The sequence below is a fragment of the Lissotriton vulgaris genome, chromosome 2_1, assembly GCF_964263255.1.
Source record: "Lissotriton vulgaris chromosome 2_1, aLisVul1.2, whole genome shotgun sequence".
Classification (NCBI taxonomy): domain Eukaryota; kingdom Metazoa; phylum Chordata; class Amphibia; order Caudata; family Salamandridae; genus Lissotriton; species Lissotriton vulgaris.
Genome location: NC_141687.1, coordinates 1028199533 through 1028223047, shown reverse-complemented (window position 1 = coordinate 1028223047; position 23515 = coordinate 1028199533). Strand labels below are relative to the sequence as shown.

Here is a 23515-nt window from a genome sequence, read left to right as displayed (position 1 = left end):
GTGGACCAGCCCCAGATTTGGCGCAAAGCCCTGCTTGCCTGCTAATGTCCCGACAATTGCAAAGACCCAACTCGTCCAGCAGCTGTACATCCTCCTAAAGCCTTGGAGGGCTTCCATCACTTTGTCAACCAGTCAGCATCTCCCTTCAAGTGGAGGAGCCACTTCCCTGTAGTCATCAACTGCATATGCCAGTTACACCGTTCAGCTGACCACCGGGTCCACAGAAGGAGCAGCACCCCAGGAGAAAGACTTTGTGGTTCTCAGAGGTCAGCTCTGTCTCTCCAGTGAGTTTCAAACTGCTAGACCCCCCAGGAGCCTCCAAGCAATATTACCCTGAGCACCGGAGCCCTTGGAGCAGCCAAGGTTTGTTAAGTGTTCAGTCCGGACAGCAACCCTGCCAAGACCGATCTAATGATGAAAGACTTCACCAGCACCGATAGTGGCCCTGCTGTACTGTTTCCCCCCCCATCACCAGTTCTACCCCATGAATTGAGAGCCTCCAAAGCAAGCAACCCGCCTGACAAAACACCTCAGCACCCGAGCCCCACAGACCAAACCTGAGCCAACCGATGGTGCTGCCTTGCTCCAGGGACCCTCAAGAGCTAAGCAGCTTCCCTTTTGGGTTCTGCCGAATGTGTCACCAAGTCTCCACTTTCAGCCTTTTTCTGTCATAGGTTTCTCTATGGACTTTAACAGGTAGCGTTCAAGGCTACCATAGCGACAAGCAAGGTCGGGCATATCTGGACTGCTGATGGTTCTTTGGACCTTGGTTCCTAAGCAACTTGAGGCCAGGACAGTAACCCTTAGAATTGTTTGTAAGTGTACCTATCCAGTGAATGTTTCTCCCATAGGATAACATTACCGTGTTTGGGGCTCATGCCTCAAATCTAACAGCTATGATTTTCTACTGTTTTACCATAAAATCGATAACGTCGATCGATGATCTTGGTGTTATAATTATATAAAAATCTGTGTTATTTTTATAAATTGTTCTTGGGTTTCTTCTTGAGTGTGCGTCTCATTTGTTGACTCTGTGTGTAGGACAAATTCTTAACACTACCCTTTGGAACGCCTAAACTGCTCCTCCAAACCACCACAAAGAGAGCATTTGGGATTATTAATTTAAGCACTGTAAACCAAAAGGGTCGTCTGGACTTTCGGCATAGGTACCTCATTTTGGTACACTGCTTAGAAAGCCAGCTTTCTACAGTGACAAAGGGCAACACAGGAGCATACAGGCCTTCCGATGGAATCGGTTGTGCCCAAGCTACTACAATGAAATGTGAACTTGGCCGCATCATGACCATCCTGTATTGCCAGTTAAAAAGCAGGGCAAAGGTCTTCCGGAACACCAGGGAGGACTTGTGCAACAGAGTCCTAGAGGGCATAGGAGTAATGGCCTAACAAACAGCATGTGTTAAAGGAATGTAGGGCCAGCCTGGCAGACGAGAAAAGGTGTTCACCAAAGTCTTCACTCCTTTGAATTCTCTATCAGGGAAAGTGGTAAAGAAATTGTTAGGGTTCGACAGGCTAGTGGAGGCCTGCACCTCAAAGTTCTCTGGAGAAGGTGTTGCGAGAAAAAAGCTGGGTAGTCTGGAGCAGGGTGATGATGCCTTGCAATTTGTCAGCTGAGTGGAAGGCCAGTACAAGACTTGGCCCAAACACCTAGGAGGGTGTCTGTCAGGGCCTAAATAAAAGGTAGGAGAGGTTCTGAAGCAGTCTGGCCAGGCTGTAGGACTTCACTCAGGAGTTGGTTTTCTCCTCCATGGTGGGGAGATGGAGGTCAAGGACTTTGGCTGCCCTGTGCATAACCATAGCATAGGAAGCAGATTCTTCCATGGTCGGGACAGGAGAAGAGACAAGGGCTGTCTCTGGGGAAGTATCCAGCCCACTAGGATCTTCCAAGCCCTCATACCAAATGTTTTCGGCATAGGGCTAAGCAAAAGTCTGCTTCAAAAAGAGAACGTAAATAATACTGCCTGCTTTATGGTAAAGCGAGAGCAGAAATCTGTTAGATCTGATTGTCACATCGACTGGTGGGGATCTGTCACAGACATCTGTTTACAACAGTCTTTACAGGGCTTAAAACCTGCCGTCTTAGGGGGTGACATCCCTTGCACACTGTGGAAATTTTGTGGGGGAAAAAATAAATCACAAAAATTGGTCTCCCAAGAGACGAGAGAAGCTTTGAATCCACATCTAGAGGTACAGAAAGAAAGGAATTGATGCCAGCGTGCTAGAGTGGTGCCGATATAGGCCCATTATGTCACTTCCGGAACAGAACGAAATCAGTGCGGAGCCGCACAGTGCCACCTTCTGTACTGCTGAAAAGTTTCCAGATCCAGTCTGATGTCTGAGGAATTGTCAAAAGGTGAGGAATCTGTGGCTTGCAGTCTCTATCAGAAGTTTCCATATGTTTGGATGCTCGGTCTGAAGGAGTGGTCGGAAAAGGCGTTTGGATTCACTCTGCTGATGGACACCTGCATCACCAGGCTGAAGAACCTCAGTGAGGACAATAGTTTTTACCAACACAGTGGGAGGTGCAGGTGAAGAATTTAAGGGGTCCTCTTGATGACCATGGCAAAAGTTGTACTGTCCTCAGTTGCTGGTCGTGGGGTGGGGGTTAGGCAGAAAATCAACTCTGTATCGAAGGAGGTATCAAGTTCACTGCATGCTGCAGGTGGACACACTAGTTTTTCCCATAATAAGGTGTGCCAGAGGGAGCCAAAAGGGTGCTGAAAATGTCCAGCATGGTCTTCCTAAAGGTCACGATCTACTCTGATGTTGCCAACAGATCTGGAAAATCAGGGTTTATCAGGACGTGGTTTGGAATAAGCTACACAGTCGAACTTGAGCAACACCGAAAGGCAAAGGATATCAAGAGGGGCCAAATCACACCTTAGACTGCTTCTGTTTTTCCTTTGACTTACCTGAAGACTTTGACAGCGAAGAAGATCTTTCACAGGAATGACTGGGAAAGTGGGTCCGCACTCTCAACTTCGATCAGGAGCGGGACCTGTATGGAGTCTTGCATTGTTTTGCCATATAGAGCTTCGCCTTGCATCCTCAGATGGCTTTCAGGTTCATTTGGGTGCAGTCATCAGATTTCTTGGGGTCGTGAGAAGAACCCATACACCAGATGCACACCTCATGGGTATCTGTCACAGAAATCTGTTTGCAAGAGTCCCTACAAGGTTTAAACCCAGTAGTCTTAGGAAGTGACATGTTCCTTTGCAGACAGATAGATTGGTTTGAGAAAAATGGTCAGGAAAAAAATCTCTTCAGAGAGCACATGGGTGGCGCTTAAATGCATGCAGCTCTTTTCATCACTTCCAGAGTGAAACAAAGTAGCCGCATTATGCCACCTACCAGTGCTTAGGAAAACTGCTGTTTTGAGTTTCCGGATCCAGTGTGGCATCTGGGGATGTTTAGAAGGTGAGGAATCTAAATGCATGTCCATTAATCTGGCCTGGACATCCCAAGAGAACCCCATAGAGTGAAGCAAGGCATGCCTTCTCAGAGCAACAGAAGATCCCTTGTCTCGTGTCAAGGCCTACCCTAATTTGCTGGGCAGCATTTTTACCATTCATTATCACTTCCAAAAAATTATCTTTCAAGTGGTATGGCAGACATGGCATTACCATGTTTGCCATTGCAGAGAGCATCTATCTGGCGATGCTGTGGGGAACTTTGGGTTCCCTGGAGCCAGTATATTCAGGCAATTTCAGTGCTGAGGCAGACACAGGCTTGTAAAAGGTCACCCTGATAGGCTGCATTAGTGCCTCATTAAAAGGTAGAGGAGGTTCAGAAGCAGCCAAAGCTGTTTGTAGACTTTCAATCAATACATTTAAAGGGGCTTCATGGACTGCTTGACAGCCAGAAATTGCAGCGGGTCAGCACCAGGATTTCTGATTATACTGCGGGTGCAGGAGGGGGTTGGGGGGTGTGGTGTTCACTAGTGATGTTCACTAGCTCTGGCTACAAGGAGACCTCTGCTGGTAAAGAGAAAATTTGAGGAGGACTACCGCTGGAAGGAGTACAGCATCTTGGCAGGTAGTTGCTCAGTCTACATGTCTACTTGTGTTTTTGCCTCGACATTGAAGGAGAGCAATGAGTATGACTTCAACCTTGATCAACACTGGGTCCTGTGCTTATTGTGGACACATATAAATAACTACACCTCCCCCTTCTTGAATACCTTCCAGTGAATAAAGCTGCACTGCTTACACGTCACAGTGTTGTGCTTAGGCCCCAATAATGTTGAAATAGACATGGGTCCATAACAGGAGCGGCAAGGTTTAAAAGCACTGCAAATGTTGGAAACTTTGTTTAAATATTCATGGAGCAGCCACAACAGATCCACGGCAAAGGGTGTGTATAAAGAAATGCCTATTTTTGAGTGTCCTCCCCAAAGCTTTGGACTGATGCTGCTGATTTTTCGATTCAGGGTGCACTGAGGCCTGCTAACCAGACTGCAGTGCCTGTGTCATGACATTAAAGAGTGAATGTTTGATTGGCTTACACCCAATTGGCATAAGCTGACTCACTTGTAAGTTCCTAATATATGGTACCCAGAGCCTGTAAATCAGAGGGTCACCCCAGGGACTGCAGAACTGATTGTGCCACCCTGGGAGTGACAAAGGTAAACCATGGCTCCCAGTCTGCCACTGCAGAACAGAAGGGCATCTGCCAAACTGCTAACTCAACTTAGCCATTTAAAGCAATGGCAGGGTCAAGATTTTACTTTTTTTAAATGCAATTAAATCACTTCTACGGTAGGCCTTTCAAGCCCTTAGGCAGAGTACTGTGTACTAGAGAGTGGAACATGTGCCTTCATATGTTTCAACAGTAAACACCCACAATTGTCTTTATTACTGTGAGAAAGCCAGGTAGCCCCACTTGTGAGTGCAGAGTTACAGGCCGCCAAAGCAGCCCAGCTAACTTCTATTTATTTATTTTTAAAAAAATTTATTTAGATTTGTATAGCTCCTTATCACCCAGGGGTCTCTAAGCGCTTGTCCAAAAGTACATACTGAATACTCACAGGGCCAGGGCACATTAGGACGAGCCCCAAGCCTCCCGGAAGAGCACGGTTTTAAGCATCTTCCTGAAGGGTAAGAGGCTCGGTTCCTTGCTCAGGTGTATTGGCAAGTTGTTCCAAGCCACTGGGATCACATTGGAGAAAGCACGCCCTCCCATAGTTGATAGTCTGAAACGGGGGCGGACCAGAAGAGTGGCATCTGTCGAGCGGAGTGCCCTACTGGGGACATATGGAACCAAGCGCGCCTTGATATATCTTAGCGCATTTCCATATAGGGCTTTGTGTGTAATGCAAAGACCCTTAAACATTATTCTTTGCCTGATTGGCAGCCAGTGGAGCTCACGCAACAAAGGTGTAGCGTGTGTCCGCCTCGGTTTTTTAAAGACCAGTCTGGCTGCATCATTCATGACTGTTTGTAGCCTTAGTCAGCTGTTGTTGGGGAAGGCCAGCATACAGTGAGTTACCATAGTCTAAGCGCGACAAAATCATGGCTGATACTGTGCGTCTGAGGGTTGCCGGGGTCAGAAGTTGAGAGATACTCCGGAGCTGCCTCAAAAGGCTATCTGGAAGCACTAAAGTTGATATTGTAAGGTATCAAACAACACGCTATATTAACCCTGACTTGACGTTCAAGTCGAAATTCATTTAACTTGTCGCAGTGTGCAACTTTTACAAAGTTGTCACTTTGTTGCCCAAGTCTCCTGTGCTGTTTACGGTTGCACAAGAGGTCTGTCCCTGTGACAGCTTTCTACCCTTCTGGGGAGATATGCAAACGACTACCAGGAAAGGACCATTAAAAGCCTGCATGGGGGAGAGGTGTTGACTCTCTCTAGCAGGAATCCACAGGGGTACTGAACGTAAAGGCAAGCTTCAGAACAGAAGACTTTTAGGGAAAACACTTGGCAGAGGGGCTGCTCTATTGTTTAGGCAGACAGGCAGGCACTGGGGACAGAGAGGGGAAACTAGTTGTCAAACATGTTTTTCAGGGGCGTGTAACCCCCTTGGTAGCCACACCAATGGGCAGGGCTAAAGAGCTCTACATGCCAAGAAAGGGTTTCTGCCATCTTGAGAGTGGGCACAATGGAGAATTCTGGGATAGTCAGATGCCAGACTTCGCAGGAAGTGGTTATCAGGAAGGAGGGAACCTAGCAGCCCATTGGCTACCGCCCGCATTTTACTCTGAGGCCATTTTCAGGGAATACGAAGGGCACCCACAGCTCAGATCTTGATGGACAGTAGAAAAGGACCAAAGAAAGGCTGCCCTGCTCCACCAAGGACCAGCGAAGAGATGCTGCACTGACGTGGACTGCATTTGATGAATCTGGGGACTAGCAAAGGACAAGGGACTGTGCCTGCAGTGTCTTATTCATGGAGCGGTAGACTCCTGAGCCAAGCCAAAGCAAGAGACTCCAAGGGACAGTTGGCTGACCTGTTTTAAGACAGGGCCACTACATCTGAAGAAGCCTGCTGAGGTGAATAGGTAGCCCAGATGTTTGAATCGCTGCTCCTCACTGCTATGGAGCACCGGTGACCAGGATCTACGCTCAAACGTTGGACCTGAGTCTGCTGGACCTGTGAGAGTTGTTTGAGTGCAGCTTGGTCACCCAGAAGGCAAGTTATCACCCAATGAAGGATTCCACTCTGATCAATACCGGGCAACTGGTAGCTCAGATGCGACTTGACTTCTGCCAGGCTCTAGAAGACCTTGAGAGATGTTGACCAATGTGGTTAGGATTGCCTCACCAAGGCTGTGGACTGAGGAGCAGCCGCAGGAACATCCCCACCGACTGCATCGCATCCACAGCATCCTTGAGCATCTTCAGCATCCTAAACATCTTGCATTAGGACTACTTTCCATCAAAGTCTATACAATGCCCAGAACTGACAGAAGACTGCTTTGTTTCTGGAAGTAACGGTTGATGAGGGCATTACAGATCCCCCTGTCTGGCTCCCTGCAGGAGGTGGTTGCCTAAAGAAACTCAAAAAAAGCACATTGATACTCACGCAAGTTTTTCTTGAAAATGTTTGTGTCAAATTTGTTTAATTTTTCCAATATTTGTGCGCAGTTAAGTAAAAAGTGCATATTTACTGTACCTTGTAAATACTGTATCTCCGGAACCCTCAAGTGGATCTTTTTTGTTTTGGGGGCTAAAAATACGTAATATAATCTGTTAAAAAGAATTGGTGATGGAGTTCTAGAGTGTCTCATGTATTTCTTCTTCAATAGTTTTGGTACTGTATAAATTCATTAGTTCCTTTGTGTAAGCCTGACTGCTCAGAGCCACAGATACCCAGGGTTGAGCTAAGGGGTTCACAAACAGAACCCACTGGTCCTACAGGGGGTGGCAAATGTATTACACAGTGAGGTCACACAACCCCACCATATAATGCACCACTTTTCCAAAAAGGAACTTGCATAAGTGTGCCATAATCGACAATTCCTGATCTAGACAGAATAAAAATATGAACTCCTTTCTGGCACAATGAGTTTAAGTTTCATGCATGACGAAAATATTTGTAAAAATGCAATGAAATTCAATCATATAACTACATTTTGCTTTACATCGATGTAAATACCTTGATAAATCATTAAATAATGCAAACACTTGAAGCATGTGTGCAGTAATGTTACTTGAGTTAAATATATATTTTTAATTAACATGTATGATCATGCAACTTACCTTAATTTGTAAACTAGCGGATGCAACTCTCCTTTCTAGGTCTTCCACCTGCTGAAGTATTGCCATATCAATCTCCATTGCTTGATCTTCGACTGACCAGTTCTCCACAACGTCACGAGTCATTTGAGCATTGTCATGTCTACTTACTTCAATGATATCAACTGTATGGGAAAAACAGATCACACATTTTGTACAACTTTTTAACACTGCACATATTCTTGATACACACAACTTTGTGCTTGAAAAAAATATAGCACTTGTACATATACAGAACAATGCTACCTTAATGTTGACAATCAACAAATTCAAAATTTGCATAGCAAACCATCCCATCATGTTTATCTTTACCGAAAAACTATATAAATTGTGGTGTTTGAAAATAAACTAACATGTTTTTTCATACAATACTGTTTTTTTTGTTACATTTCTTTTTATTGACTTTCCTAACTTACACTATAGTACAGTGAAGAATATTTTGTGTGCCATACAACCATGACTTAGCATATTAGAAGTCATAACATTAGAATGACATCCATTAGTCATCTATATCATTTTTCAACACATATATTCCCAAATATTAAACAACATTAACTTTCTGGCACTTTAGAATATAAATATGCTGTGAAAGGGCTCCATATAATGAATGAATGAATACTTTCTTGTAGAGCTCATGGCTACCCTCGAGCATCCCAGCGCTGTAAGACCAGAGGACGTGAAGAAAAAATTATTGAAACAAAAATGTCTTTAGTCGCTTCCTGAAAGCCAGATGGTTGGTTTCATGCCTGATGTTATCTGGGAGTTTGTTCCATCCCTTGGCTGCTTGGAAGGAAAGCTGGCGGCCGCCCACCCGGGCTAGCCTCACCCTGGGTACTACCAGCAAATTTCGCAGGTTAGATCTCAGAGGTCTCACCGATTGATGGCGACGAAACAGGGGACCGAGAATTGTAGGGCCAACATTGTGGATGGACTTATGCGCCAAACACAAGGTTTTAAACATAATCCTCTCCTGAATTGGTAGCCAATGAAGCGACTGAAGTGAGGCCTTTGCCGAGCATCGTTTAGGGACTTTCATGAGCAGATGAGCTGCACAATTCTGCACAGATTGCAGAGTTTTTATAGAACCTGCTGGGGCCCCCATATAGACAGCATTTGCATAGTCCAGCCGCGAAAGAATCAACGACTGGACCAGCACGTGTCTGGCTTCAAATGGAAGGAGATCCAAAACTTTCTTAAGGACCCTCAACAATCCGTAACAAGTCGCAGCCACCTTCTTGGCCTGGTATTGGAATCCTAAAGAGGAGTCCAGCCAGACCCCCAAGCTTTTTATTTGGGTCTTAGGCGCCGGAGGGGGTCCCAGACAATGTGGCCACCAGGGGTTCAGGTTAATTGGGGCTTTGTAACCCAAAAGCATGATGTCCATTTGGCCCCATTTAAATTTAAAAAAGAGGAGGTCATCCATTCCAGGACTTTGGTGAGACACGGGGTCAAATTATTGATCCCATGATCTAAAGCGTCGTCCCTCACCAGGAAGACGACCAGCTGCGTGTCATCGGCGTAGGTGACAAGTTGGATTCCCCAGGGAAGCACCACCTCAGCCAAAGGTCTCATGTAGATGTTAAACATGGTAGGGCTGAGCGATGATCCCTGGGGAACGCCGTGATTCAATTGCAGCTGGCTCGATGATACCTCTTCCTCAAAGACGGAGAAACATCTGTCCGATAGAAAAGAATGGAGCCATTTAAGGCCCAATCTGGAAACCCCTGCAAGACGTAGCCGGTGCAGCAAGAGGGAATGATTCACAGTGTCGAAGGCTGCGCTGAGGTCCAACAGGACCACCGCAGCGCAGCCTCCCGCATCCACAATGCCCCTGACTGCCTCCACCACCATCACCAGAGCCGTCTCCATTCCTTGCTTGGCTCTAAACCCTGTCTGGGTAGGATGTAGTGAACCCGTGGTTTCAACAAAAGAAGACAGGACCTGATTCACGTGTTTTTCAGCTATTTTGCTGAGACCCGGTAGCATCGAAATGGGCCTGTAATTAGCCAGGTCTTCAGGGTCCAAACTAGATTTTTTTAGCAGGGCCCTGACTTTTGCCATCTTCCAGTTGGGGGGCACTGCTCCTGAGGCCAGAGACACGTTAATGACCTGCATTATCGCCGGGCAGACCGTCCCCGATACCCGTTTGAGAACCGCCGGAGGCGCAGCATCCAGAGGGGAGCCCGATTTCAGGTTGCTGAGGAGACATTCCACGGTAGCCAGAACTAGTAGCGGGAAGGCTTTAAGACCTCCAGACAAGTCTGGGGCTACCTCCTCAAACATCCCGTTTTCGCTCTTCATCCTGTCTGGAGTATGTGCGGTTGGCGCAAAGCTGGAGTAGATGTTAGACACTTTGGCAGCAAAATAATCGGCTAGGTCCTCACAGCGTTTCTGTGGGTTCGGAGGGGGCCTAGTGGCCATAGGGGTGGCGACCAAAGTTTGAACATTTTTTTAAAAATTCTCTGGGCGTATTAGCTGCTTCATTTTACCCTGATAGTATGCAGCTTGTGTAGATTTTAATAATTTTTTGTAAGATCTCAAAGATGATTTGTATTCACTTTTCGCCGCAGGGGCAAAGTCCTTTCTCCACTTCCTTTCCGCCCATTTGCACAGTTGTTTATGCTCCTTGAGTTCCCCAGAGTACCACGGTTGTTTATTAGGGCCCTCCCGATGCCAAACCTCTTTTTTGGGGAGGGTGGCATCTAAGGTGGAATTAAGCCACTTATCAAAGGCTTCGTTAGCTACCACTGGGTCATCATGGGGAGCCGGCGGACACCTCTTCAGGGCCGCCTCCCAGTCCTCTACCGGTAGTCTCGACCCTATTCGATTGACTTTCTTTGAAAGGGTGACCCTGTGATTCTGTATTGGGGGGGACCACACAAAAGAAAGTAGGGCGTGGTCTGACCAAGGAACAAAGCTAGGCTGACCACAAACAGTGTTCCCAAGATTGGTAAATAAGTGATCTAGTAGGTGACCAGCTACATGAGTGGAGTTGGCCACAATTTGTTCCAAATGTACTACTCCCAGGGTATCCAGCAGACACTGCGATGAAGCGACATCGGCTTCATCAAGGTGAATATTAAGGTCGCCCAAGATGGAAAAATTAGAGGCACTACTGATGGAAAGAGAGATCTTGTCTAGAAGGTTGTTACAGAAGTCGTGATAATCACCCGGTGGTCTATATACCAAAATCCCTGAGAAAGTACAAGTGGGTGAGAAGAATATAGAAAAGCCAAGACTCTCGCACTCTACAAGTGGACTCTGAGAGGTTCTGCACACAAAGGTGTTCTTATAGATAATCGCCACACCTCCTCCTCGCACCTGTCTTACGATCCTGCCTGATAATAGAATAGTTGGGCGGGAGCACCTGGACTACAATCCAGGTCAGATGCATCGGTCAGCCAGGTCTCAGTTAAAAAAAAGTGCGTCTAGATCTCATTCCTCTAGGAGCAGATGGATTTCCACCACATAGGAGTTACGTTTGCCATTCACTAGCTTTATAGGCTTGCAATGTGGACAGAGGGACATTACCTCCTCTGGTAGTGTCTCCTTAGGACAACTAACCTTAACGCCTCCTCTGAGTGCCCTAAGCTGTTCCCCACTATAGCAGAAGGTTTTAGGAGATAAAGGTTCCATTGTTATAGTCCCCAAGCCACGTCCTAGCCCGGCCTGGCATGGACGGGCACAGACGGGCTTTCCTTAGGCGCTCCTTTGGCGCCTAAGGGTCTGGAAGGCAGTGACAACTCCTCTGCGTAAACTTCAAGTTGTTCTCAACAATATGTCATATCTTTTAACCATTGATCAATTTTAGGAAACAAATTCTTCCTCCAGTAGATTTTGTTTTGCCAACAGGAAGGCACCTGCAGCAAAAGCTCAGGGGAAACATGGCAGCAGGCTGACGCCGGTAGCTTGAGCTCCCGGCTAGAGAGAGAAGAGGAACGTAGCTATGAGGAAACAGCCTCTGAATTTGTTTGGAACTGCTGTGTGACTTCAAAAAGAAAACGTTCCAAGGAGCAGATAAGCTATTTAACGAATGAATTTTCGACAAGCAGTTATATGATTTAAAAAAAAAAAAAAACGGGCTCACCTGGTTTATTTGCGCGGTTACCGCCTATGGCTCTGGATGCGGAACAGCAGTGGGGAGTTTGGTCTAATGCTGCTCGCCTCTTCCTGAAGGCTCAAGCCGCGTTAGCAATTGCGGGCTTCTGGGCTGGGAGAGGTAGAGGGAGCACAGTGTGCAGCTCATTGGGGAGGAGCGGACTTGTGAGTGCAGCCGGTAGCTGGGCGGAAGACTCTGAGCTGAAACAGACGAAATTGATGAAGAAATCGACAAAGTGTTTACCTGGCAGTGTACAGACCGAGGGGGAGCAGTGTGTTCCATCAGGAGGTGGGGGCTGTGAGGAGAACAATAGACTTCAGTTACAGGGCTGTGTGCGGGGCGGTTGAGGTCAAGATCGATGGAAAGCGAGCCCCTATTACCAACGATATAGCTACAGCCACAGCCATATGAAGAGGTCAGAGAGAGTGGTGGTAAATGCAGGGTCAGGAGGAGTGTGGAAGTGAGCGCAGACCTCTCCCCCTCCCCCCCAAACTACACTTGCACTTGAGCCGGGAGCTACAGCTAGTCTAGAGGTGGGAGTAGAAAATATGGCAAAAAATAAGTCTGGAAATTTAATCAAGAGTCGTTATCAGCTTTGTTCCCTTCCGGAGGGAAAGAGTAAAGGAAAGGGAGGCAAGGGAACAGTTGGTAGGGAGCTGTTGGATGGTGCAGAGACTGGCGTACAGACTGCAGTAATTTCCCCCAAAAAGAAGGCACCAAAGTCAGGAGGAAAGCCTAGACGCTGTGGCCCCTAGGGGGTGCGTGTGTCTGATAAACCTGCATCCTCTTTGAGATCTTACTTTAAAATTATGGAGCATGTCGAAAGTTTGCAGGTAAGGGGGAATAAGTCACAAAATAAGCTACATAATATGTCACAACTGTTCCATTGCCCCTAGAGAACCGATTTGCTCCGCTGGCAGAGCCTACACAGACCACAGAGCCACAATTTGGAAATTTAAGTCTTGAGACAACCCCCAACTCTAGTCTTGATTTTAGCCCAGGATGTGCTGCTGAGATATCTGAGTTATCTGCGCAGGCGGAGAACCCCAAACAGAGTCAGATACATGGAAACTGAGGTAATGGATTTAATGATGGTAATGAAGGTGAACACTTGATCGAGAAGATGTTTTCAGTCATACGTCAAGATATTCTCACAAAATTTGAGATATCGAAAATGCCTGGAAAGGCTCGAAACACAAACCCGACATAACCTAAGATTTCTCAAAATACCGGAGGGGGCTGAGAAAGAGGATGTTTAGGCTTTTATCTGTGGTTTCCTGAGGGAGGAAGTATTAAAAGACAGGCCAGATATTGATTGGGAGAAGGAGATCCAGAGAGTTCATAGGATCCTTTCAGGTTAAACCCGGATTGGAAGACCCCCAGAGAAATTTTGATTCATTTCCTAACTTTCGCCGTAAAAGAGTTAGTACTGGAGTGGGCCCTGAAGGGGGGGGGGGGGGGGGGACGTTAAATCATGATGGGTTCTCATATCAAATTAGGTCAGATCTTGGTAAGAGGACTGCGCAGAGGCAGTGGGAGCTGGGTACGAGAATGTACGAGCTACGGAGCAAGGGTGCTCAGGTTCAGCTAAAGTCTTCCAGCTATGTTAAAAATAATGTGGCACAAAAAATTCATAATATAAGTAACCCAGAGGAAGTGGATATTTTCCTATCACAGATGATATGATAAGACAGATTATGAGTTTATGATATCAGGGTTTGGGCCCCATAAGAATTTGTATTACGGTATGGATGAATGCTATAGATAGGCGGTTTCTTTCTTTTTTTATTGTTTTGTTGAGTCTCTCCTCTCTGGGAGGAATGGGGGTAATTGCAAAGGGTGGAGTGTTTCGCCCCAGGTTTGGAGAGGGGGTTTCCTGGGGGGAGGGATGGGTTGGAGGCACTGGGTGTGGGGAGCAGTGGGAGTAAAACAAAAAAAATAGTCCTCATTTGCTTGTGTAATGAAGGGGTAGGGATAAGAGTAGGTCTGATCACGGGCCGGAACCAAGATCTTAGAGCAAGAGTTGATGACCTGGGTTTAGAGAATGGATAAACTAAAAGTAGTTACTTTTTTAACTTGGAACGTGAACGGGCTGAAATCAAGGAGGAAAATGTCCAGGATTATTGAAACTCTTAAATATAACACTGCCCAAATCATTTTATTACAGGAAACACATCTTGATGTAAATGTAGACAAAGTTTTGATAAGTGTAGATGGATTCAGGAGGTAGTATGCTCTGATCAGAGGGGAAGTACTAGAGGAGTTGCTATTATTATTAAAAGTAATAATGGGATAAGACTAGTGAAATCTGAAACTGATTGTTCATGCAGATGGTTAGTGGCGACCCTGGTAATTCAAAACAGCCCTTTAGTGTGCGCAGTATACTATGGGCCAAATAATGATAATCCTGAAGCTTTAAGTAAGATGGAATCCTGTCTATTAGAGACAACAGCACTCATTGTGATTGGACGGGATTTTTACTTAGCTATAGATAAAGTATTAGACAGGACTTCAAAAGCAAAATACCTACATCCTCTGAGAACATTCTCCAGACTAAAAAGTATGATGAGGGAGTTTCATTTGATTGACATCTGGCGTATGAAGTTGAGGGAGGTCTGGGAGTTTACCTTCTATAGTAAAAAATACAGACATCACTCCCTTATTGATTATTTTCTATTAGATCAAGAGTTGTGTGGAGATGTAATTGAGGTAGCACATACTTCTGCGATAATGTCGGATCATTCTGCTGTCACTTTGGCACTGACGATACAACAAAAGGAGGGAGAGAGAAGATGGACTGTAGAAAGGACTATCTTTTTAGATGAGGGAGTAGTTGCAGATTTCAGAGAAAAATCAGAGACTTATTTTCATGTAAATATAGTATCGGCTGGACATCAAGTAGTTTGGGATGCTTATAAGGCCTATTTAAGGGGGGTCTTAAGATCCATAATCGTAGGCAAGAAAAGGGAAGAGAAGCGAGAGGTTGAGCATAATCTGGAAGCAATTAAGGCAAAGGAAAGGGAACTACAGAGGGCCTCAATGGAGGATATAGATCAAGTTCAAGCCCCGAGTAAAGAGCTGGAGGGGCCACAGGCAGCATTCCAAGGGAAGATAGATAAGAAAGCACTGGATATAAATGGAAAGCCAGTAAGCTCCGGCACGGAGAAAAGTGTAGTTCTCTACTAGCCTGGAAGGCTAAAGGGGATAGGGCTAGAAATACGATTTGAGAGCTAACTAGTAGAAACTCAGGAGAATTACTGCATAACAATGTCCATATCTGTGGAGAGGCCTGTGGTTTTATGAGAGGTTTATATAAGAAGGATATCTAACCAAACCGAGAGGCTATTACTGAATGGTTAAGATTAACGATTCTCCCCCAGCTAACCAACGAACAACAGAAAGCCTTAGAAGGAGAGATTACAGAGGGAGACATTAGAGCTCAGTGCAAGAGAATGGCAAAGGGGAAAGCTGCAGGGCCAGATGGCCTCCCAGTGGAGGTTTTTCTATGTATGATCGATATAGTAATTCTATTTTTAAAAGTTTTGTTTAATGCAATCTATATTAGAGGAGAACATTCTCCTGGGTCTTATTCAGAGGCTATAGTGACTTTGATTTTAAAACCAAATAAAGACCTAAGGAGAGTTTATTCGTACAGACAGATTTCCCTATTGAATTTGGATTACAAAATATTTTCTGGTGTCATAGCAGCACAGGTCGCTAAAGTAACAAAACCTGTTTTCCATCCTAATCAAATAGGTTTCATCCCTGGAAACAACTTAAAGATTTAACTTTTCAGTTGATAGGAGTAGTAGACATAGCGGAGAACCGGAAACTACCTCTTACCATAGTATCAGTCGACGCAGCAAAAGCGTTTGATCAGGTGCACTGGGCATATTTATGGGAGGCTTTACGTAGTTTTGGATTTCCACAGAATATAATCACGGCAGTGCAAAATTTGTATTATTGCCCAAAAGCTAGGGTTTTAGTGAATGGTGAGCTCTCTGACTGGTTTGAAATTTTTAGGGGGACAAGACAGGGTTGCCCTCTTTCCCTGCTTCTTTTTACCTTTTATATAGAGCCTTTGGCAAATTTGATTAGAGCAGATACCACCATCCTTCCTTTCAGATTAAATCATTTTGAGGTTAAATTAGCTCTGTATGCAGATGATTTATTGTTGTATACACTAAATCCGCAGGATGCAATTCCGAACTTAATGAGGAAGGCAGAGATGTTTGGTCAGGTATCCGGATATAAAGTAAATATAGACAAAACCGAGATAATGGAGTGGAATCAGGACATATGGAGCCATGGGGTAAAGGCTCAAATACAATATTTAGGGATTTTAAATTACACAGAGTCTCGAAGATATTACACAAGTTAATTGGAAAAAAAACAGTCAGGAGATGGTAGGGCTATTGTAAAAATGGGCAAATCTTCCATTAAACATATACGGCCGGGTGAATTTGATAAAAATTATTATTCTCCCAAAACTTCCTTCAATTACCTTTATTCGTTTTAATATGTCAAGAACTGGATTGGTTCTTAATAAGGACAATCTTCTTCGTCTAATATACAGCAAGCCCTACTTCTTGCTTCTGTATTTTCTACAAAAATAGGACCTATCTACGTTTTGGAAGTATTCCACAGGCTTGGGTGCCCTGAAGAAGCCCGCAATGGGTGAAACGCGTTGGCTGTATCTATTCAACTACACTTGTTTCTTGGAATCTAAGACTATTGAAATAAAGGATAAAGAAAACCCAAGATCTCCTTCGGCTCTAGATCGTCATTGCTAGGCATTCATGCCATTTACCCTGTTTAAATTCTTACATTGCCTCTCAGATTCTTGTGGTGTGAGGTTTAGTATTACGTTGGGTTAACCAATTTTTAAATTTCATACTTAAGTAGTTGTCCATTACATTGGAGATACTTGCATATTGCCAGTCTTCACATTGTGCCAGTGTGTAAAACATGCCCGCTTGCCCCCGACCTTACCAAACCAAGAGAGCTGGATCTACCTCCAAGTATGGGTGACACTTGCTTAAAGCTTTCACCCGAAGGAAAGTTGTGTCAGGTCCTCAAGGTGGCACAGTATGAAGATAAGTGGCTGGGAAAATTGATATCCTAAATAACTTCAGAAAAGTTATCTATACATCTTATCACATTTTGACTGATGTTCCTGGACCAGTATGTTTAAAAGACAGAGCTGTACAAATGTGCTCCAAATATGTTCTGTGGGAGACTGTCATCCCCGTTAGATATTTTTTTTATCCTTTAAGAAGTGGCATGTGTTTACAGTAAGTGCTTTAAAACTGGCACTGGATTTTTACAGAAAAAAATTTAGAGAAGAACTTTAACTCCCTTTATAAAGAAATGTTCATACATTCTCATATTTTACCTAAGTTACTTGGTTGATGGGTTTTTTACACTGCACCGCCTGGCAATGGTTGTCTCAAACTAAATTCCTTGGTTAAGATCATATACCTCCCCATAATGAACAAAATATTTGTTTTGAACCCCACTGTTCTTAACAATTCATTTTTTGGGAGCTGTAGTCAGCGGTCAATGCAACCCTTGATCACAAACCACAACATATACATTGGCCTTCTCTACCTAGAAAATGTTTATGGTAACCTCTGCTCCAAGGCAATGTTTATTCAATCATTTCGTGTCAAACTAGGGTATTCTGAAGACAGAAAATACTGTACATTACAGACTGACAGAAAAGGCGATGTGTACACAGAAACACACATGGCAAAGTAACATAACATACCATCTCTATTCCTAAAGCAGGCATGTGTAATATATTCCAGATGTTTCTGTATCTGCTTCTGCAACGACTTTTCCCTGATACCGCGGTGATGTAGAACTTTAAGTAAAGCCTTTAGTTCCTCTGGGTCACTAATTCTCCACCATCCAAACTGCATCTCTAGTGACAAAATGAAGACAGGCATTTCAATTATAATATTTTAAAGCAAAAAAAAAAAGGACAACACTAAAGAAAATATCAAGTATTCAGCAAACATTTAATATATATTCATAACTTCCTTTCAATGGGCACTGTCAGTAGGATTAACTGAACAATATTACGCTAACTCAAATGAATGAACAAAAAAGAAAGAAGCAACCACCTAGGTCACGTGACCTCCTTACACATAAATCCAGGTTAAGTTCAGTACGATATCTCACTCAGTCAATCATTTGCTGCTGATTTGTGTATTTGTAATTTGAATGTCAGGGGCCCTTCATCTTGGGAAGTATCTCTCTCAGCCCTTCACCCTTATAAGGACGATAAAATAAGAATAACTGAGTTGGGTAATAAAACCATCTATTAATAATAGCAATATGAAATTGCAAAACTGTGGCAGCTAACGCTATATAATATTACCTCTACTACCATTAATTACAATGCCTTTCAAAATATCAGTGGGAATGTCACTGAACTGTGAGGATATATTTGGATGTTGGTAATGGAAGCATAGAGACATACCAAAGATGCACACAAGTACCTTTTACATCTGGATCTATTGTACCAATGTGATGCAACATATCACTTATCTGAGAATGCAGGTAGGAAATGAAAATCATAGCCTCTAATTAGCATTCAACAAGAGATGGTGAATGGCCCATATTAACTATCCTACATCTCAGAATACTGCTGCCTTAGCGCAGGTAGAATGGTAAACAATCCTCTTAGATAGACATAGCAATTAGAAACTTAAAAAACATTAATTTGAACAGTAAGAGCCCTGAAAACGTATCCACTAAGGAACACAAAATCAAAGTTACTTTAGTGTGATTCCATAAGAGCAGCACAAAGTTGGTGCAATTAAATATGTAGATGCTTTTCCTGCATAGCTGTGCACATTCATCAGTTATCTGATTGACAAGGATAAAGTTATCCATGTCACCACAGGTCCATAACCCACGTGATGTTAATACTTACAGCATCAAGTGATTATGGTCAGATTTACCACTTTTGTCCGTGGGAGTGTCGAAGTACAGATCCCAACATAATGTTATCAGGCTACAAAGAAAGACCCAGTCCCACGTTCTGTTGTTTTTCACTATAGGGTTAAGAAGAAAACAAGTTACTTACCTGTAACTACAGTTATCCAGTATTGGTATCGTTCCTAGATTCACATGCCTGAATCATTCCCCGTCGCCGAGGCGGGAGTCCCACTGTAAATTACAAAAGCAGTACCTAAGTAAATAATAGCAGTAGGCTAAAAGCAGGCCAAAAGGCCTAAAACTTAGTAGCCTATCTACATCATTATATGAAAAGAACTAAAGTACAAGTTACTTCCCTTCGGTTACGATGTATCTGGTAGAGACGATTCTAGCCGCAGATTACTTCACGCAGAATTATCCCCAGGCGTAAGACTGGAACCGGAAACTTTTTGCCACAGCATCCCTGCGCACCAGGGGCGGGGCGACATCACGCGACTCCGCCCAGGCGTCGTCCGCGTATGTGACGTCAGCGAAGTCACATAAACCCCACCCCGGCGCGCTTACATCAGTTTTCTTCTGAGAACTTTTCTGCACCACAACGCGGAGCCACCAAACAAAAACTGTGGGAGCGTGGGAACAGTGTGTGAAACAGTAAACAAAAAAAGAAACCCCATCAGAGCAGTGCAACACCGCAGTGTCCAAGGGCAGTGAGAGAGAAAAAGAGCAGAGCCATGAGCAGCCACCCTGCCAATACACAGACAGCAATCCCCCAACCTCAACCCCAGAGAAAGGGAACCTGCATAAGTCGGGACACATTCAGCAGGCCTACAACCACACCCCGAAACAAGGAAGGGGAGACAGACCCAACAGGCAAGAACAACCACCCTCCAGCCACCCCAGTCTAGAGGGCATCCACCCCCCAAGAACAAGGGAAGGCATGACTAGAGGGCACCAACTCAGAGGCGGTAGAGCAAGGAGGACTCAATGGGCAGCAAATACCCCCTATAACAAGGGCATTCAAAAGGCCCAAACCCAGCTCAGTTCAGCAGTCACTGAGGAGGGGGAGGAGGAGGAGAATAAGGCGGAGGAGGAGGAGAGGGAGGAGTCCGGAGCCCCGCCAGTAACCTCTGGATGGCCGTATCAGCCGGGGCATGGAACAACAGGCTGCCATCAAACGGAAGGTCAAAGAGCCGCTCCCGAATATTCTCAGCTAACACGCCGTCCCGAAGCCAAGCATGGCGACAGAGGGCGACTGAGGAAGCCATAGCCCGGCCCAACACCTCCGAGATGTTCAGAGCGGAGCGGAGAATAAACGCCGCTAGCTCCCGGCCATCCAAAGCATGATGCCGTAAGTCCACCTGAACAGTCTCCTGGGAAGCCGCGGATCCCAGGGACTCAGCTGAGTCCCATAAACAAGAGGAGGCCTCGCCAATTCACACGAGGTGTTAAGGGCCCACAGGGCAGCACTGGTTGAGGCGAAAATGTTGCGCCCCCAAGAGTCCAGCCACTGGGCCTCCCAGGACGGCGGAGTCAACAGTGGCGGTAGGGAGGGGAAAGCGGTTCTCAAAAGTGGACTGGCAGTAGAGGGGTGGAGGGAGAGGCACGCCGGGTCACATGGAGCTAGAAGGTGTTGGTGCAGAAGGTGTTGAGGCACCGGATCCCCTGAGGCAGGACGCCTCCAAAATCCCGTCAGGGAAGAAAGGAGCCAACCCTCAAAGGGGAGTAAGATCTCCCTCCCACCAGAGCCCTGGTGGAGAACCTCCAAGAGATGGTCCGCCGGAAAATTAGCAATCGGGTCTCCCATGCGCAGAATGCCCACATCCATGGAAACCGCGCAAGCGAAGGCCGCACCCGCCTCTGTAGGGCCCTGCGAAGAAGAAACCAGTTCCTCCGTGGGTGACGGCTGTAGACTAAGTTGTCCGTCCCAGAAAGCCAGAAGGTACTGAAGAATGGGGTACTTGCTGCTCCTCCGACAAGTACCTTGGCCTCAGAAAGGGCGGGGAGCCACCCTTAGACGACGCCGGTGAAAAAGACACCACGCAGCGGCCAGTCTCCGGGGAAGAGGACACCAATATGCAGCAAGCAGTAAGCAGTCGACCTGGAGAGACGCGCCGATAGAAGTTTCATTCGGCGCTCCCGCCGCGACTTCAGCTTCAACTGTTGACACGCCTCACAATCAGTGGTGCCATGATCCTCCCCCAAACACCACATACAAATGAGAGGAGGGTCCGTCGCTGACATAAGACGCCCACACGACGTGCAAGTTTTAAAGCCCGAAGGCATTCACACACTGTTCCACCAGACAGAATACAATTGGTGAAGAAACAAGCATTTGCAATGCAATAGGTCTCGCATTAGGAAAGTTTGAGCTATTGGTATTGTAAATGACACATTTTTTATTTATGTGTTGGTTTTGAAAATAGCGAAATTAATAGCTTTGTCATTTACAATGCCAATAGTTATAACTTTCGCAAATGTGACACCTATAGCATTTGTAATGCAATATGTGTTGTATTTACATGACTTAGATGTTTTGTTAATACACATAACAATGGCTTTTAATTTTTTTTATAATTAATACTAAGAAAAAAGTTATTGTAATTTATAATGGCACTAGCGTACATTTTTGTAATTAACTTTTGCGAAGATTATGTTCAGTGTATTTTATTGAGACGAAAATCTAAGAACAGAAGTGAAATATTAACATCTTTTTGTGGGCTTGAAAAAAGTACAGACGGACAGGAGGACGGTGTTGCAGCTGCTGAGATGGGGCTCGGGAGCATAGAGTGTGGCGTAACAGGACAGTGGGGGGATGGTTGGGTTTGGAGGGGGGTGTGAGCCTTAGGTTCGGAGCTGTCGTCTTTGGAGAGGGTGGGGTTGGGTTTGGGTCTAGGCATGGTTTATCGTTCTGGGGCTCATGTGGAAGGGTGCAAGGGGGGGGACACCGTGCTTAGGCAGCCTGGGGAGGAGGCAGGGAGGAGTTTATTGCTGAGATAGGGGGAGCTCTGTATTTCTGCTGCTTTGGCCCCTGGAGGTTCGTGGTTAGGATGGAGGAGACTGATTGGGGGTTGGGACGGAGGCGCACCTGGGTGTGCAATGGGGCGTGCTTTGAAGTGAAAAACGTGAACAGGGATTGTGTAGCTCTCCTCATACCGCACCAAATAATTTAACATTTGTAACGTTTTATTATTAAAATACCTTTTCCCTTGATAATACCAAAGAGACCACAGCAGGAAGTCATGGACTCATGCGTGGCGTGCACAATCCCAGGCGGAAGTCAGGCAGGCCGGGGCGGGACGTCAAGACACACCGGAAGCCCAGGCGGGAGCCTACCCAGCACTGGGACGTGTGGGCAGGAGGAGAAGGGCGGCTGGCGCTAGCGGGGCTCCCGTGAGGTGAGAGAGCCCCGCACCAAAGGAAGAGACCGCCGCCGCCTGCAACGAGCCCTCGCATGGAGAGCTGGAGACGAGTACCAGTGAGTGAGGGCCTTTGCTGAGCTGCGAGGGCGGGGGGCATGTGTGTGTGCGCGTGCGGCGGCGGGGGGCTCTGTATGTGTGTGAGCGTGCGTGTGTGTATGTGTCTTGGAGTCTGTGTGTATGCGTGTGTGTGTGTTTAAAAGAGGCCGATGACTGTGGGGGGGAGGGGGTGTGTGTGAGCGAGCGAGTGTCTGTCTGTGTGTGTATGCGCACGCATGTTGCTGAGAATGTGGACGGAGCCGACGTGCGCGTTCACGCAGGCAAATCCAGCGGCAGAAGCGCGTGCCACCCTCCTGGCCCTAATTCCCCCGAGACGGACGGCTATACGTCTGTAGCTGGACGCATCCTTCGGATGCTACTCCAGCGAGACCTAAAAAGGGCCCCACACAGTACCGGATCCGCGTTGCACGTGGAAAAGGAAAAAACTGATATAGGCGCGCCAGGGTGGGGTTTATGTGACCTCGCTGACGTCACGTACAGCGCCTGGGCGGAGTCGCATGATGTCGCCCGGAAGGTGACAAACAGCACCATAAGAAGCAGTGTCAACACTGCAGCACCCAAAGGCAGGGAAAGAAGAAAGAATAGACACAGCCCTGAGCAGCCACCCTGCCTGTACGTAGAGAGCAGAACCTTCATGCAAGGCCAAGGTAATGAAGAGGAAGAAGATCAACAAGGCCCCCCTCCCCCCCCACCACCGGGAACACACCCCGCGAAGAGGGCAGCTGAGCCCACCATAGCCAGAAGTCAAGAGACCAGACATAACGGCGCCGACAGCAACAAGCAGTCAGAGGAAGAAAGAGTAGCCCGGGGCACCCAGGAAAACCAGGCAGGCTGCGCCTGAAAGAGGGAGGAACACAAAATCCATCTCAGCCCCCCGGACAGAGAACATGAAGGTGAAGCAGGGTGGCGATACACCTTAGAGAGGGGCCCGCACACATGACCCAAAAAGAAGTAGAACCAGAGCCACGACGCCAGGACGCAGACAGCAGGCAGACCAGGCGAACAGCGCAGCGACCCTGGTGAATGACACCCCGGGGCGCCACCAAGGCATTCCAATCCAGCAATAGGGAAATTGCACCAGCAACGTACGGAAACGCCATGGAGAGCAGAGGCCCGAAGGCGACCACAACTCCCCAGCATAGAACAAGCTATATAACAGCTACCACTACCCCACATAGGGTATGTTAAGTCCCAAGACATGGGAACCCTCTTAGGAAGAACCTTCAGCAGCAGA

The 23515-nt window shown here is 46.2% G+C and overlaps 1 protein-coding gene across 14 annotated transcripts in view; it reads right to left on the bottom strand.

The window, feature by feature from the left end:
* Positions 1-23515, bottom strand: part of BAZ2B (bromodomain adjacent to zinc finger domain 2B) — a 1380234-nt gene that overhangs the window by 193375 nt on the left and 1163344 nt on the right. For all 14 annotated transcript variants that reach the window (XM_086956655.1, XM_086956643.1, XM_086956644.1 and 11 more), the window contains 2 exons: positions 17628-17783; positions 7723-7883 (listed from right to left, as the gene is read on the bottom strand). In XM_086956655.1, the coding sequence (XP_086812781.1) occupies positions 7723-7883; positions 17628-17783 (317 nt within the window). The remainder of the gene's footprint in view (positions 1-7722; positions 7884-17627; positions 17784-23515) is intronic.